Source organism: Rhinatrema bivittatum, chromosome 2 (assembly GCF_901001135.1).
Source record: "Rhinatrema bivittatum chromosome 2, aRhiBiv1.1, whole genome shotgun sequence".
Lineage (NCBI taxonomy): Eukaryota > Metazoa > Chordata > Amphibia > Gymnophiona > Rhinatrematidae > Rhinatrema > Rhinatrema bivittatum.
In genome coordinates this window covers 197,737,647-197,755,770 of record NC_042616.1, presented here as the reverse complement: position 1 = coordinate 197,755,770, position 18,124 = coordinate 197,737,647, and the positions used below count along the sequence as shown (strand labels likewise).

Below are 18,124 nucleotides of genomic sequence, written 5' to 3'. Positions count from 1 at the left end.
CCAACCCAGCAAACCGCTCGATCGTTCCTGGATTTGACCCTACACACTCTAATTTCTCTAGGATTTCTCGTCAATTACGAGAAATCCTATTTAGTCCCATCTCAAACCTTGTCCTTCATTGGGGCAGACTTGGACACCTTACAGGCAAAAGCCTTTCTACCTCAACGAGTGCAAACCCTCGTGTCTCTCGCTCACCAGTTGTAGTCTCAGTATGCAGCAACGGCTCAGCAATTCCTTGTCCTTCTCGGACACATGGCGTCCTCAGTCCATCTCACACCAATGGCCCGCCTGGCCATGAAGAGTCATGCATTGGACTCTGAGGTCACAATGGATTCAAGCGACTCAGCCTCTGTCAACCATTGTCCACATCACCGACGCACTCAGTCTGTCTCTCACCTGATGGAAAGATCAGAACAATCTCCTCCAGGGTCTGCCTTTTCATCTACCAGATCCTTAACTCATTCTCACCACCGATGCTTCCAACCTCAGCTGGGGAGCTCATGTGAACGATCTACGGACACAAGGATCTTGGTCTCCAGAGGAAGCCAAACACCAGATAAATTTCCTGGAGCTTCAAGCAATGCGATATGCTCTCAGAGCTTTTCAGGATTGCCTATCAAATCATGTCATCCTAATTCAGACGGACAATCAGGTGGCCAAGTGGTACATCAACAAACAGGGAGGCACAGGCTCCTTCCTTCTGTGTCAGGAAGCTGCGCAGATTTGGGCAGAAGCGCTCTCCCGCTCGATGTACCTCAGGGCCACCAACTTGCCGGGAGTGCCTTCCACAAGAAAATCTTATTCCTATAAATGGAAAAAGTACACATCATGGTGTTCTTCACAGTCCCTTGATCCCTTTTCCTGTCCAATCCCAAGATTTTTGGACTATCTCTGGCATTTATTGGAATCGGGTCTAAAGGTCTAATGCATGTCAGTGCGGTAGCCACCTTCCATAAAGGTGTCGGGGATGTCCCTATATCGGTACAACCCCTCATAACACGTTTTCTTAAAGGCTTGCTCCATATCAAGTCACCTTTACGTCCTCCAGCCCCTTCTTGGGACCTTAATCTGGTTCTCGGTCGGCTCATGAAACCTCCATTCGAGCCTCTTCACTCCTGTGACCTAAAATATCTCACAAGGAAAGTGATTTTCCTTTCAGCTATCACTTCAGCTCGCAGGGTTAGTGAGTTACAGGCCCTAGTTACTTATCCGCCTTACACTAAACTCCTGCAGGACCGGGCAGTACTCCGCACTCACCCTAAGTTTTTGCCTAAGGTAGTTTCGGAGTTTCTCATTAATCAATCCATCATACTACCTACCTTCTTTCCCAGGCCCCATTCCAATCCATGGGAACAGGCTCTGCATACCCTTGACTGTAAACGGGCTCTAGCGTTCTACCTAGACCGTACAGTTGCCCACAGGAAGAGCACTCAGTTATTCGTCTCTCTTTCCATCCCAACAAATTAGGGCAACCTGTGGGTAAGCAGACTCTCTCCTCCTGGTTGGAGGACTGCATATCTTTTTGCTATCAGCAAGCGGGCATTCCTTTCCAAGACCGTGTTAAAGCACACTCTGTGAGGGCCATGGCGACTTCAGTAGCACACCTAAGATCGGTGCCGCTTCCTGACATTTGCAGGGCTGCCACCTGGAGCTCACTCCACACTTTCGCAGCCCACTATTGCTTGAACAAAGCCGGAAGACAGGATTCCATCTTCGGCCAATCTGTCCTGCGTAACCTATTTCCAACGTGATGTACCAACACCCTTCCGCCTACCCGGTGGGGTTCAGGATGCCCTCTACCAAATTCCACCCCAGTTGTTGTGCCTGTTGCACGCTGTTGGGTACATTTGGTGCATGTTCGGACATCCTTAGCTCGGTACTCACCCATATGTGAGGACTGCCATCTTGCTTGTCCTGTGAGAAAGCAAGTGTTGCTTACCTGTAACAGGTGTTCTCACAGGACAGCAGGATGTTAGTCCTCACGAAACCCGCCTGCCGCCCCGCGGTGTTGGGTTCTTAACGTTTTGTTGTTTTATTTTTTCGGCACTGCTTGTAGCTATCAAATAAGACTGAAGGGGTACCCCTGCTGGCTGCAGGGTTAGTGCCATGCTGGGCATGCCCAGTAGGGGCCAGTCAAAGTTCTGGAAACTTTGACAGAAGTTTTCCGTGATTGGGCTCCATCCTGATGATGTCACCCATATGTGAGGACTAACATCTTGCTGTCCTGTGAGAACACCTGTTACAGGTAAGCAACACTTGCTATATCTGTTACACTACTAGTGCTTCAAATATTAGTGCAAAGCCATATATTTTTCCTCCCACTTCTTTCTCTGCTTCTGTATACCTACACACCCATGTAGGCTAAATGTTATAACAGGTTTTACACCTTCATCTCATGAACACCACTTAATTTTTAGTATAACGGTAAAAGTACATTCTAAACACGTAGGATGCTTTACCACTTAATTGTCTAGTGTTTTTTCACCTCCAAGGCTGGTTGCCCATCCTTACTTCCTTTCTGTTTTTATGTTCTAAACACTGAAGGCATTTGTCTACCCTGCTCAAATATTGGCCAATTTGGAGGAAGTATAACACTTTCAGAAGGAGAAAATTTTATTTCTTAAAGGTTTTACTTTTAAAATCCTTTGTTTACTGACCACTGATAAGCTTTGCTGAAACTTGGGATAGCAGAATTCTTATTATGCTCTGTACCTCTAATCCTTGAAAAAAAACTACAATTTAATTTTGCTTTTCTATGTTAAATAATGCTGTATTTTACCATTTATAATCTTTTTGAGGATTATCTCCACCTAGCTGAATTTTTGAGGTGGCTAGGTTGGAATGCCTATTTGAAAATGTCAGGTAAAGGAGGGCTTTCCTTGCTTATTCAAACTGACCAGTGTTTCTATCCCCATTGAGGATTTTTATCACTTTGGAGAGGATTATAACATTGCTTAACCAGATCAGACATGCACAGTTATTTTATCTTGATTTCAGTTTTGAAGCTGCCTTATGATTTCAGGAGAAATCTGGGTTTTGTATGAGTATTGTGCTGGCTTTCCAGATCTAGAGAGAGGGACATGTAGATGAGAGATGACATGCCACTATCTCCTACGGAGGTACATTAAATGGAGACAATTCAGAAGGAAAAGATAAGAACATGCCATACTGGGTCAGACCAAGGGTCCATCAAGCCCAGCATCCTGTTTCCAAAAGTGGCCAATCCAGGCCATAAGAACCTGGCAAGTACCCAAAAACTAAGTCTATTCCATGTTACCATTGCTAGTAACAGCAGTGGCAATTTTCTAAGTCAACTTAATTAATAGCAGGTATTGGACTTCTCCTCCAAGAACTTATCCAAACCTTTTTTAAACACAGCTATACTAACTGCACTAACCACATCCTCTGGCAACAAATTCCAGAGTTTAATTGTGCGTTGAGTAAAAAAGAACTTTCTCCAATTAGTTTTAAATGTGCCACATGCTAACTTCATGGAGTGCCCCCTAGTCTTTCTATTATCTGAAAGAGTAAATAACTGATTCACATCTACCCATTCTAGACCTCTCATGATTTTAAACACCTCTATCATATCCCCCCTCAGCCGTCTCTTCTCCAAGCTGAAAAGTCCTAACCTCTTTAGTCGTTCCTCATAGGGGAGCTGTTCCATTCCCCTTATCATTTTGGTAGCCCTTCTCTGTACCTTCTCCATCGCAATTATATCTTTTTTGAGATGCGGCGACCAGAATTGTACACAGTATTCAAGGTGCGGTCTCACCATGGAGAGATACAGAGGAATTATGACATTTCTTGAGTCTGGCAGGTTGCAGGATCTAAAGTAGCATGGGATTTACCAGAGAGAAATTGTCAGACAAATGTAATTGATTTCTTTGGGTGATTAGGGAATTGGTTTGGGGGGTGGGCACTGGATGGTGGTGTATTTAAATTTCAGCAATGCTTTTGATATTCCTTATATATAAGCCTCATAATAAACTGAGCATTCGGAAGGTAGGCCCCAGTGTGGTGAACTGGATTAAAAACTGGTTGAAGGATAGAAGACTGAGTATGGTAGTAAATAGCATTCACTAAGAAGAAAGGAATGTAATAAGTGAAGTATCTCAAGGATTGATCCTAGGATTCATATTGTGCAATATCTTTGCGTGATATTGTGGCAGGATTAGGAGGAAAGGTTTTTCTCCTTGAAGATGATCCTAACACTTGCGACAGAGTGAACATGGTGGAGGGAGTAAACAGAATGAGAAGTGATTTTTAAGAAAGCTTAGTGGTGGTCTGCATGACAACTAAGTTTCAATGCAAAAATTATAGTTATATATTTTGGATGGACAAATTCAAGAGAACTGTACATAAGGGGTGAGACACTGATGCGACAAAGTAGGAGAGACCTCAGATGATTATCAGATGATTTCTTGTGTTGAACAGAATCACATGACCTCTAGCTTACATAAGAACTTAAGATATGCCATACTGGATCAGACCAAGAGACCATCAAGCCTGTTTCCAACAGTGTCCAATCCAAGTTGCAAGTATCTAAACATTAGATAAATAACAAGCTACTATTGCCTATTAATTACCATAATAGCAGTTTATGGAGTTTTCCTCTAGAAACTTATCCAAACCTTTTTTAAACCCAGTTACAATAACTGCTGGACCCACATCCTCTGGCAATGAATTCCAGAGCTTAACTTGCGCTGAGTGAAAGAATTTTCTTCGATTTATTTTAAATGAGCTACTTGCTAACTTCATGGAGTGCCCCCTGGTCCTTCTATTATCTGAGAGAGAAATAACCAATTTACATTAACTAGTTCAAGTTCTTGCATGATTTTGTAGACTTCTGTCCTATTCCCCCTCAGTCTTCTCTTCTCCAAACTGAACAGCCCTAATATCTTTAGCCTTTCCTCATTGGGCAGCCATCCCATGCCCCCCTATTATTTTAGTTACCCTTCTCTGCACTTTCTCCAGTGCAGCTGTTTCCTATTTGAGATGTGGTGACCAGAATTGCACACAGTCTTCAAGATGCAGTCTCACAATGTAGTGATACAGAGGCATTATGACATCCTCTGTTTTATTTGCCTTTCCTTTCCTATTCATTCCTAACATTCTGTTTGCTTTTTTTGATTGCCATAGCACACTGAGCTGACTATTTCAATGTGTTATTCACTATGACACCTAGATCTTTCCTGTGTGGTAACTCCTAAGGTAAAACCTAACATTCTCCTAGGACAAGCAGGATAGTAGTCCTTGCATGTGGGTGACATCATTGGATGGAGCACGGACCACGGCACGGAAAACGTTCGTCAAAGTTTCTAGAAGCTTTCACCATCAGACTGAGCATGCCCAGCCTGCTACTATCTGCACATCCACACGAGGTCCCCCTTCAGTCTCTTCTTCTTCGTGGTGCAGTTGTCTCACGGTTTGTGGAGCTCTCCATATTCTTATTTTTCCATGTCAGTTTTGGGGTTTTTCCCCTTTTCTTCGTCGGTTCCCCCTTCGCGGTCGGTGCCACCTCGGTCAGTAGGTTATTTTTGTTTTTCCAAATTTGCAGTCGATTCCCAGACTCATCACCTTAAGGTGACCACTGGTCATCGACCGCACACCGGGTGTTTTTTCATGGCGTCGACCGGTTTTTGTAGGTGCCCCCAGTGCCCGCGGACTATGTCCATCACGGATCCCCATGAGGTTTGCATTCTCTGCCTGGGGGCCTTGCACGACATCCGTGGGTGTCTGTATGACCAGATGACCCCCTAAAGGCCATTGGTCACGCCTTGATAAGATGGAGAAACTTTTCGGAGCCCCAAAGTAGGCTCCTTCTACTCCTGATTCACCCCATCGACGCCGAGTCGATTCGCAGTGCCCTTCCCCCCCTCAGCTGACATCTTCAGTGTGCTGGGAGGGAGTCAAAAGCACGAGTGCAGGGCCGACAGCGTGCAAAAAGCATGACTAAGGGGCATGCTCCTAATTCAAGCAAACTGGACAAATAAACAAAGCACCCCATCAGGTGTTACTAAAAACCCTGGTCTTGCAAAACCAAATTCTGTTATAACCTGTGTCCGATCTGTACGTAATCATCATGGAAAACAGATTACCTCCATCATTAGTCTCAATAGACCTAAACACAAAAAAGCACAATGGAAACCTGTCTTCAGATCAAGAGTGCTTAATCCAATTCCCCTGGTTACAAATTAACTGATTGTAGGACTGTCAATGATATCCCTACTACTAGTCAATGCACAATCACTAGTGTTAAAAAAAAAAAAAAAAAAAGCCTGTTTTTACTGATCTTTTGCTGGATAACAAACCGGACTTTTGCGGCGTGACTGAGACTTGGTTTAAAAAATCGGATACTGTTGCTATAAATCAACTGCCAAAAAGTCTTTGACATCTATTCCATCCCCAGAACTAATAGAAGGGGTAGAGGACTATTGCTCATGATCAAAAAAGAACTTAATCTAATGCTACAAACTATTATTATCCCAGGACAAGCAGGATGCTAGTCCTCACATATGGGTGACATCATTGATGGAGCCCTATTGCGGAAACATTTCTGTCAAAGTTTCTAGAAACTTTTGACTGGCACTCTGAGCCCACTGAGCATGCCCAGCATGCCATGATATTCTCTGCCACAGGGGTCTCCCTTCAGTCTTCGTTTTTCTGCGCTGCTGTGGGCATTGAGAAGCAGGAGCCTGTGTGACTTTCTCACAGATTGTCTGATTAAAAATCAGATTTAAAAAGCATTTATTCTCTCCCATATCGGGGTCTCTCATGTTACCACCAGCTGGTGAGTATATTTTAGTCTTTTTTTACTCTGTGGAGCAAAATATTTTTCTCTCACGTTACTCTCATTTTCGTCGGCGAAAAAATATGGCCACGGGATTTAAAAAATGTCCCAACTGTAAACGGACAATGTCCATTACAGATCCACACCTCGAGTGTGTCCTTTGTTTAGGTTAAACACACAATGCAATGTAACAACCTGTCCCAAGTATGCCGAAATGACCACGAAGGGAAGAAAGGCCCGCCAAGAAAAGATGGAGCATTTATTCCATCTACAGCTTCTGCCTTCCCCTTCCACTTCGACTCAATCGTCTCCGGCCAGAGTCTCCAAAAGTATAATACTGAAAAAAACGTCGTCCGGAAGGCTCGGGGGATCGTTCATCGCCGACACCATTGATAGCATTGACGGAACATCGTCCGAAGCATCGCCATCGGTACAGACACCCATCGATACCGGAGGTGCTTCTCTCTCCAGAGGAATCGACCTCAAAACGGCCTAGACTCCAGGAAACACTAGTGCCTTTGCCGAGGCCTTCACCTCCTATCAAAGCACCGATCGTCGAACCTCCACAGGGCCCTATGTCGACATCTCCACCGCCACCACGTGTAGCTGCTCTGCCCACACCAGCTAACCCGGAGGAATTGACTGATTTCATCCGTCAAGCGGTGCTCCAAGCATTGAAGGATCAGCAACCGCCGATGACCTCGCCGAGGACCTTCCTGACCTCCATGCCAGTACCACAACCGAAGTCTACACCGAGGCAACCATTGATGCCGATGCCCATTCCATCGCCGATGCCCGACCCGATGCCATCGATGCCGAAGTCACCCGGGGCTCCAGGACATCCGGAGTTCGCACTGTTCCAGCTTCTAATGAAAAAATTAGATGAAATAGTCGGTGCTCTTCCATCGACTCCATCCAAGCCACAAGAAGTCGTCCCTGGATAGATACCATTAGATGATCCACAGCCAGGTCCTTCAGGGCTTTCTCGACCACCAAGGTCTTCTCCAACGTCTCCACAGCAAGACGACCCGTATGATTCTTGGGAAGACAGGCATACAGATACCTCTTCTGAAGGATTTATGTCTGAACCTTCTCCTCCAGAAGAACGAAAGAAATCTCCACTGGAGGATTTATCCTTCATACATTTTGTTAAGGATATGGCAGACACCATAATGTTTACTCTGGTAGCAGAAGAGGACACAAGACAGCAAACAGTGGAGGTCCTTCAGTTCGTGGACCCTCCAAAACAAGTCTTGGCTATACCTGTCCACGAAGTTCTCCTAGACTTACAGCACAGACTCTGGGAGCACCCATGCTCAGTACCATCCATAAATAAGAGAGTGGACACCACTTATTTGCTACAATCTGTCCCTGGCTACCAGAAAGCACAATTGCTACATCAATCAATTGTGGAGTCTGCACAGAAGAAATCTAAATGGATAAGGCCTCATTCCTCCACGCCTTCAGGCAAGGATCATAGATTCCTTGACTCCTTGGGCAGGAAAATTGATCAGGGAGCCATGCTGAATACAAGAATTGCATCATATCAGTTATATATGACGCAATATCAGAGAAACCTGTGGAAACAGATGCAAGATCTCTCAAATTCGTTACCACAGCAGTATCAAGAAGCAGCTCAAACAATAATACATAAAGGACTTGAAGCTGGCAAGCATGAAGTCCGAGCCGCTTATGATAATTTTGAAACTGCCTCCAGAGTAGCGGCCTCTGGTATAAGTGCGCGTCGCTGGGCATGGGTTAAGGCCTCGGACCTCAGGCCTGAGGTCCAAGAAAAATTGGTTGATTTGCCATGAGTGGGCGATAACCTCTTTGGCTCTAAGGTACAGGATGCTGTAGCACAATTAAAGGAACACACAGAAACCCTGCATCAACTGTAGTCAGTTCTACAGGACTCTGCTACACCTTCATCTCGCCGACCTCCAAGGAAGGAATCTCGACAGCCCTTCTACAGACAGAGGCATTATTACCCTCCAGCATCAAGAAGCAGATCTTCTAGGCCACAGCAAAGATCTCAGCCTAGAGAACCTAGAGCTGCTGGGCCTCGACCTCCGCCGCAGAAGGGACCGGCTGCAGGCTTTTGAGGTCATCACCAGAAACCAAAGCCATCTCTACAAGCCTCAACCAGATCTACCGGTAGAAGGCAGAGTATCCTCCTTTTACAACCATTGGGTACAAATAACAGACCAACCTTCAATCCCTATCCCTGACAGCATGGATGTTGAAAGCTTGATTTTACAACCACTCAACCTTTCAGCCAATGTATCTCGTGCTTATAGCTTCACGTAAACCTTCAACACGAAAGAATTACTCTTCGAAATGGAAAATGTTTACTTCGTGGTGCATGCAAAAGAGTATTGACCCTTTCTCCTGCCCTACAATTTCTCTACTAGACTACTTATGCCATCTTTCAGATTCTGGTCTCCAGTCATCATCTGTAAGAGACCATTTAAGTGCAATCTCAGCTTACCATACCAAGATGGGAGGTGCACCAATATCCATACATCCTCTTGTCAGTAGATTTATGAGAGGTTTAATTCACATTAGGCCACCGGTCACAGAATGGGACCTGAATCTGGTCTTAACAAGACTCATGTGTTCTCCTTTTGAACCCATGACTTCCTGTGATCTGAAATTTCTCACATGGCAGACTATCTTCCTTATAGCCATTACATCAGCTAGAAGGGTTAGTGAGTTACAAGCACTTTTCGCGTACTCACCCTATACAAAATTCCTACATGACAGAGTGGTTCTCCGGACACATCCAAAATTCCTCCCCAAGGTAGTTATGGAATTCCACTTGAACCAATCCATAGTTTTACCCACATTCTTTTCAAGGCCTCATTATTCTCACCAAGGAGAACAGGCCTTACATACCTTGGACTGTAAGCGTGCGCTAGCATATTACTTAGACCGCACTGCAGTCCACAGGAAATCAACTCAACTCTTTGTTTCTTTTGATCCAAACAAACCGGGTAAACGTACTCTCTCCAATTGGCTAGCAGATTGCATACAGTTTTGCTATGAAAAAGAAGGCCTTCCTCTCCAAGTGCAAGTAAAGGTGCATTCAGTAAGAGCAATGTCAACCTCAGTAGCACACTATTGTTCAGTGCCAATTCTTGTAATATGTAAAGCAGCAACATGGAGTTCTCTTCATACCTTTGCAGCTCATTACTGTTTGGACAAAGAAGGACGACAAGATTCAGCCTACGGACAATCTGTCTTAAAGAACTTGTTTCCAGTTTAATCCCAACTCCTTCTACATCCAACCTGCTGTGATCTTCGGCTGCCTCATTTTCACCAACAATTCTTTAGTGTTTCTTCACTACAAAATGACTCAGCCTCTAGCTTGCTAATCACCCATATGTGAGGACTAGCATCCTGCTTGTCCTGGGATAAAGCAAAATTGCTTACTTTGTAACAGGTGTTATCCCAGGACAGCAGGATGTAGTCCTCACGAAACCCACCCACCACCCTGCGGAGTTGGGTCTCATAAGTTTTATTATTTTATTTTTGCTAAAGCTTATTGCTACATACGAGACTGAAGGGAGACCCCTGTGGCAGAGAATATCATGGCATGCTCAGTGGGCTCAGAGTGCCAGTCAAAAGTTTCTAGAAACTTTGACAGAAAGTTTTCCGTAATAGGGCTCCATCAATGATGTCACCCATATGTGAAGATTACATCCTGCTGTCCTGGGATAACACCTATTACAAGGTAAGCAATTTTGCTATACTCCACCTCATTTAGAAATTGTTTTATTAAAATCCAAATCCTTACAAATTTGCTTATTTTATGCTCCTCCAGGATTTACAGATCATAACAACTCTCCCTTAACTGAATTCATCAGAGATCATGGATATAGGTCTTCCCACCATTATCCTTCGTGATTTCAATTTACATGTAGATACTGTACCCTTGTCGTCTAGTTGTGAAACTTTCTTATCCACCATGCATGCCATAGATTTCCAAAAAACTGTGAACCTTCCAACAAACAAAGCAGGCCATATGCTTGATCTTATGTTTATTAACTCTCAATTGGAAAGTATAGACCCACCTACCAGTATACCTATCCCCTGGTCCGATCATCATTTGATCTCAGCACATCTTATTTTGCATAATCCAAAATGTGAATCATTGACTCAAAAAACCACGAATGAATATAGAAAACCCTGTCGGCAAGATGATCTATTAGAACTCTTGCCAGAAGCTCTTAAAAACTTAAACCTAACCAACACTGATTCGGCCGTCAATTAGTGGATGACAATCAACAACGATTTGGCAAATATCTGTTGTCCACTAATTAAAAAAGAAATACAATAGTTTTAAAAAATAGAACTCCTTGGTACACCTCCAATCTTAAAATAATGAAATGCATCTCAGGAATGCAGAAAAAAAAAGGCGTAAAAATCCCACAACATTCTCACAAAGCAATTATATGATCTTGCTCCATAAGTACAGATTAAATATTGATAAGACTAAATGAGATTACTATTCAAAAAAAATTCACGACTACCAATTCAACCCTAGAGTTTTATTTTCCTATGTATCTGACCTAATTAATCCAACACCAAATTTAACACCCCAAGATAACTCTGAAATGCAATGCAATGAGCTTGCAAAATTTTTCAGAGACAAAACTCTTAATCTGATAAATAACATTCCTATAGATAAGACAAATAAGATAATGCTACCAATAAATTCAGACACATCTTGGTCAAAATTTGAAAATATTTCCTCTACTGAAGTGGAAATCCTCCTAAAAAAAAAAATTAACCCTGCTGCCAACCCTTCCGATCCCATACCCATTAAATCCCTAAATCTGGTGCCTAACATAATTGCAAAACCGTTAGCTGACATTTATCAATGTCTCCCTTAAGGTATTTTTTTCTGATAGTCAAAAAAATGCAATTATCAAACCAATCAAAAAAAAACCTCATTCAAATTTATTAGACCCGTTTAATTATAGACCCATTTCTATCTTGCCATTTCTTTCCAAAATTATGGAAAAAGTAGTCGATCAGCAATTTACACAACATCTGGAGAATCACAATATCCTCTATTCCAATTCGGTTTCCAAAAATTTTTCAGTACAGAGACCCTACTTGTTTCTCTCATGGATACTGTCCTGAGAGGTTTAGACAATGGCCAATCATATCTTCTAGTAATGCTAGAAATATCCGCAGCTTTTGACACGGTTAACCATGACATTTTAATTGATAGATTAAGAGAAATAGGTTTAACAGATGTCACTTATCAATGGTTTGAATCGTACTTAAGAAACAGATCATACACAGTTAAAAATTTTGAACACTCGGTTAAACACTGAAACTTTGTAAACCGTTGTGATGGCGAAACCGAACGACGGTATATAAAACTCGATAAATAAATAACTCGATAAATAAATAAAATAAAATAGAACAAATAAACAAATAAACATCATTCACAGTGTTCCACAAAGATCCTCATTATCTTCAACAATTTTTAATTTATATATGCTCCCACTTTGCAAGCTTTTAGCAGGAATTGGACTAACTCATTTTATCTACGCCGATGATGTTCAAATTTTAATTCCTATTACAAGCTCTATTGAATCCGCATTAAAACTTTGTGGAAATGTATCTTTTCTCTATAAACCGACTTTTAGCGCAAATGAGTTTTATCGTTAAATCCAACCAAAACAGAGCTCCTTATAATATGCCACAAATTAAATAAACTAACTACTTTAGAAAAAACATAGTCAAACAAATACTCTATTTCACATGAAGTTAAAGATCTTGGAATCATGCTTGATAGTGAATTCAACTTTAAAAACTGGATAAATAACCTAATCAAGGATGGCTATTTTAAATTACATGCCCTAAAAAAATTAAGACCGCTACTTCATAAACATGATTTTAGAACAGTCCTTCAAGCACTCATTTTCTCAAAAATCGACAACTGCAATGCCTTATTATTAGGCCTCCCTGTCTCCACCATCAGACCCCTTCAACTTTTGCAAAATTCAGCCACCAGAATACTAACACATACCAAGAAAACTGAACACACAACTCCAATTCTAAAGGAATTACATTGGCTTCCAATTATACATCGTATTCATTTCAAAACTCGTATCATTAATTCACAAGACACTTTATAATGAGAAAGTAGAATGGCTTACTGCAGCTCTCCACTTCCACACTCTACAAAGAAATACAAGATCAGCAAGTAATGGGACCTTACCTATCCTTTCCCCCTAATCAGCACACCTAAGCACAGTAAGACAAAGAGCTATATCAACTGCAGGACCACAGTTATGGACCTCCTTACTGCAAGATTTAAGACTTGAACCAAATATTAGAACATTTAGAAGGGCATAAAAACCTGGCTCTTTCAACAAGCATTTACATAATATTCGAAGACAGACACAATTCCTCATGCTCAATGACTTTTTAGTCACCTATTTTATTGTACTTTTAAGAAGCTTTATTAAAAATTCTAAATATATTTTTATGATTTTTAAACATAATGGCGCAGATTTTAAAATCTGCGTGTGCGGGGTACATTTGTGTGCGCTACCCAGCGCGCAGAAATGTACACCCGATTTTATAACGTGTGTGCGCTGCCGCACGTGTTAAAATCCAGGGTCGGCCGCGCACAAGGGGATGCACACCGAGCCCTAGGGGAGCCTCGATGGCTTTCCCCGTTCCCTCCAAGGCCGCTCCGAAATCGGTGGAGGGGAGCGGCCTCTGAGGGAACTTTTCTTCCGATTTTTTTTTTTTTTCCCCACCTACCTCTGGCAGGCGTATCTTGCGCGCCAGCCAGCTGCTGGCGCACCAACCCCCGGCACAGCCGCTGTGCCGGAGGCCTCAGTCCCACCCCCGGAGCGGCACCACGCCCCTGCCCTCTTCCCGCCCCTTTTTCAAAGCCCCGGGACATATGCACATCCCGGGGCTTGCACGCGCTGCCGAGCCTATGCAAAATGGGCTTGCGCGCGCCGCCGAGCCTATGCAAAATGGGCTCGCGCAGGAGCAGGTTTTTGGGGTTATGCGCGTCTTTGAAAATCTGCCCCATTGTATCTTAATTTTTTTGTTTTATTTTTGAATTGTGTATGTTATAATTATTGTAAACCGATGTGATGTTTCCCATGAACGTTGGTATATAAGAACAAATAAATATTGTTCCTTCAGTGTTTGGTCTGGCCTGTTTTGGGAGAAAAGCAGCAACAAAGGTATTGGCATTGTTCCTAGGGATTAGAACCTTAAAAATTCAGGACACAATAAGAATTTATGCCAAGTTTTATTTAGCAAAACTGTTTTTTCTGTCAGCCTAAGCCTAGAAACCCAGCTCTGTATTTGTATAATAAAACCAAAATAATTGAACCCCCAACATGAGTATCTCTCAGCCAAGTTGAACGAGGAATGTCACCTGTGAGATGTCTCAGATGAACAGTCCAGAGTCTCCCTGTGCAATTTCCAGTTTTCGGCTGGGTTCCTCTCTTGTTGGCACTCTGATCCCAATGTAAGGAGCAATACAGTCTTCTCCTTTGTGTAACTCAGCTACTGATGCAAATTCAGCTCTAGTCCCTTGCTATCATGATGCTTGTGGTTTTTGTCTGTCCACCCAGAGCAATACTGCCATGATGTATTAGGCAATGCCAGAGACACCATTGGTTGTTGCTGTTCACTGGGCAATGTCCACCCTTTTCTGAAGGGACAGGAACCCCAAGAGGCACTTCTTGACAGGCCAGAATTTTATCATACGTTCATTACCTGTTTCTGAGAGCTTATAAGTGACTTGTTGCAGTTTTCCATTGTCTGGCAAATTTTTCTCACTGATTGGGAGTTTGGCCCTTTTGACATTTCATGGTTCAACTCCCACCTGCTGCCCACTCTGTTTTCTATCCCTCTTCACTGCTTGCCTAAGCTCTGTCAGAGCTGGTCTTGCTTTTATATGCACATTCACTGTGCAAAGGCAACAGGAAACAATAGTTTGTTCTTCAAAGAAAAAAAGGAAGTGGCAAATGGAAACTACCTAGTCTTATGTAAAATAAAGAAATATATATAAAAAAAACCATACCAACATGCTCTCCTATAAAGAATTCATCACAGGAAGTACCTCAGATTTGTTGTAGGGAACCATCACCTTTTGGTTTTGCATATTTTCTTTTGGTCAACAGTCAGCCCTGCAGTTATTTACAAAATGTCTAGCTGCCGTCATGGTATTTACATGCAAACTGGGAGTTCATATGTTTACTTATTTGTATAATTGGATGGTCAAGGGCAAGTCTCAGGTGGGCAGATGAATCCATGTGCAACACCGTCCTTATATGGATTCATTATTAACCACCCTAAATCAAATCTGAGTTCGATACCACAGCTAGAATTCATAGGGGCTCTGATAGACAGAATTTGAGCGATGGCTTTCCTTTCTGCAAGCAGGACGCCAGATTGCTGACTCAGTCTACAGTGGAGAAAATTATACAGACAGCCTGCTGGTCATTGAGGATGTTGATCTTGTGGCTTTGAAGGCATGTTATATCCATGGCACATTTCCATATGAGATATTCCCAATTGATCTTATGTCCCCATAGAAGCAAGCCACTCAAAGACCCCAAGAATACTCCAGCCAGTATATTTGAGCTCAGCCTCCCTATTTTTGTGATTCTTCCATTCAAATTCAGTCTCTCCTAATTGTCCTGAACACAGATGTGTCCAGCATAGGCTGGAGAGCTCATTTAAATAGACTTCTACTTTTGGGACCTTTGATTCCTCTAAGAGAAAAGCTTGCATGTCCAGTCTTGGAGCTGAGGACAATACGTTACTCTAAAGGTTTTCAGCCATTAGATGGCTTGTCAAATTGTCCTAGTTTAAACCAACAATCTGCTTGCTATGTTCTCCTTCAACAATCTCTCCTCTTGTGCTAGGGAAACTGTTGTATTGTGGGATTGGATCATCTTAATGCGTACAACTTTGAGTCACTTATATAGATTTGGATTTAATATTTAATTACTTGCCTTTTCCAAAACAGAGCTCAAGGTGAGTTACAATTCAGGTACTGTAGTTATTTCCCTGCCCAAGAGGACTTAACAAGCTAAGTTATACCTGAGGCAATAGAGGATGAGGTGACTTGTGCAAGATCATGGCAGGCATGGGATGCATTTTTAGTCACATTGGGTGGACAGTTTTCAGACAGCCAGTTTACACAGGTTGAAAGTTATATCTGCAGAAATCACTTTGAAAATTGCCCAGTGTATGCTTATGAAAATGGATTTGATACACTGTATTTGGGGCATATTGCAGTTGTCGTCATATTTTGCCAGTTGCATTTTAATCCTCCAATATCATTCATCCATACTTGATATAGTTCTGTTTTTCAAAAATTTTTATATAAGTACAAAATCATTTTTTATTATCCCTGTATTACAAAACAGCAAAACATTAATGCATAATGATGTATATTTAATTGTATCTTTTTTTTATATCTTGGCAGCAGAAGAATTGAGTTTGCCAGTTGGTCCAGCCATCCTTCAGACAGGAGCTACTAAAGAATCAGTGAGCATTGATGCCAGCACTGGCAAAGCAGAGGAAAAAGAAACCTCAGCAGTACCAGCAGCACATACCGAGAGCATACATGAAGGCAATAGCAGTATAACTGCATCTAGTATTCTGAAGGAATCTAAAGAGTGAAGACTGTAGTGTTTGCTGCGTTCTACCGAGTCCATGAACCACACATGAACACTATATCATGCTTTTCTAAAAGAAGAAACTAGCCATCTTTAATACTCCACTGCTCAGAATAAGCTTATTACTCATCTGGCCAGAGACTCCTTACAAATGTGCATGTCATTCCAAGTACATTAAATATACGAATGCCTGTCTGCAATAATGGTTATTAGTGAGATGAAGAAATAAGTTGCACTGTGCCACAGCATTTTTAAGGGAACCTTCAAGTAGTTCAGTATCCTTTCCTAGAAAGATCATACTGGGGCAGGAATGAAAAATCATTGGAAGACTAACTTTCAACTCCAAAATGAAGCACTTATTCCATGTAAAAATGTCAAAGCAAGCCTAAATCCTTTTCCTACAAAAAATGCAAATATTTAGTTATCTAGTCATAAATATTGGGTGTTAACTACAGATTTCTATTGTAGCATGTCTGCATTGCCCTGGAAAAATGTCTCTGGTAGCTTTACCTTGGGGGGGGGGGGGGGGGCAATCCATGCGGTGTTGATAGTTTGTACTAAATTTCTTACACCTGAAGTTGATGACAAATCCATGTTTCTGTTAAAAATGCCAGAAATCACTGTAATGATTATGGCGCAATATACATGCTTTATTTTGGTTGAGATCATTAATTTGTCTCCCAGCGGTATGATTCACATAGAATAGATGGCTTTTGCCATGGTATAATCCTTTGGAACATTCTGTGTTGAGTGTATTTAGTTAAGTGACTTGTACTTCTCACAAATCAATCTGTAGATTAGTTTTATGTAAATTGAGAAGATGGCTGTTGTCCCTTAAAGTGCTGTGAATTGAGAAAAATCTTACACAATAAGATCCAGTTAATATGGAAGTAAACATTTTGTTTACCAGTGGTAGCAGCAGGACATCTCTTCAGTGTAAGACTAAAAGTGTTGCTGTTCATTCTTGCTCATATTACTTCTTTTGAACTGTAAATTTTGTAGGCCTACACAATGGTTAAAAAATAAATAAAACACTGGCATTTCAGTGGGTTTCTGCTGAAATGAAATAATTTTTCATCTGACATCAATAGTCAACAAAATGGCTATAGGTGGATTGTCTATTAAAACATTTAAAAAAAAAAAAAAAAAAAAAAGAAAATTTTAGTTTGTATTGGCATATTTCTATTCCCTACAGCACACAATTAGCAGTAGCTCTGCTTTAAGAGCTGTTCTGGTCTTTCAGAAATGAGTATTTTCACACTTGGGTATAATGTAAAACATTTTCTCACAGGACAAACAGGATGGTAGTCTTCACATATGGATGACATCACAGAATGGAGCCCAATCACGGAACACTTTTGTCAAAGTTTCTAGAACTTTGACTGGCACCTACTGGGCATGCCCAGCATGGCACTAACCCTGCAGCCAGCAGGGGTCCCTTTTCAGTTTTCTTTTTTCCGCAAAGCAGTAGCCACGCGGTTAAGGAGCTCTGCACATATTCCTGATAGTAATTCCACGAGGAAAATTCCTAAAACTTTCTTTACCCCACAGGGGTCCCTCCTTCAACTTTTTCAGCCACGATACTCAGTAAGTTTTCTTCCTGTTTTCGGTCGGTTCCCGTCTAGTTTTGCCTTCGCGACCTACCGGCCGT

General features: G+C 42.0%; 1 protein-coding gene across 4 annotated transcripts in view; it reads left to right on the top strand.

Moving 5' to 3' along the window:
* Positions 1-17,555, top strand: part of ANKMY2 (ankyrin repeat and MYND domain containing 2) — a 102,539-nt gene extending 84,984 nt beyond the window's left edge. For 3 of the 4 annotated variants that reach the window (XM_029589022.1, XM_029589019.1, XM_029589021.1), the window contains exon 10: positions 16,281-17,555. In XM_029589022.1, coding sequence (XP_029444882.1) covers positions 16,281-16,477 — 197 coding nt within the window. In that variant the 3' untranslated portion in view covers positions 16,478-17,555. The remainder of the gene's footprint in view (positions 1-16,280) is intronic. The other variant, XM_029589020.1, reaches the window with a different exon arrangement.
* Positions 17,556-18,124: the final 569 nt, after the last annotated feature.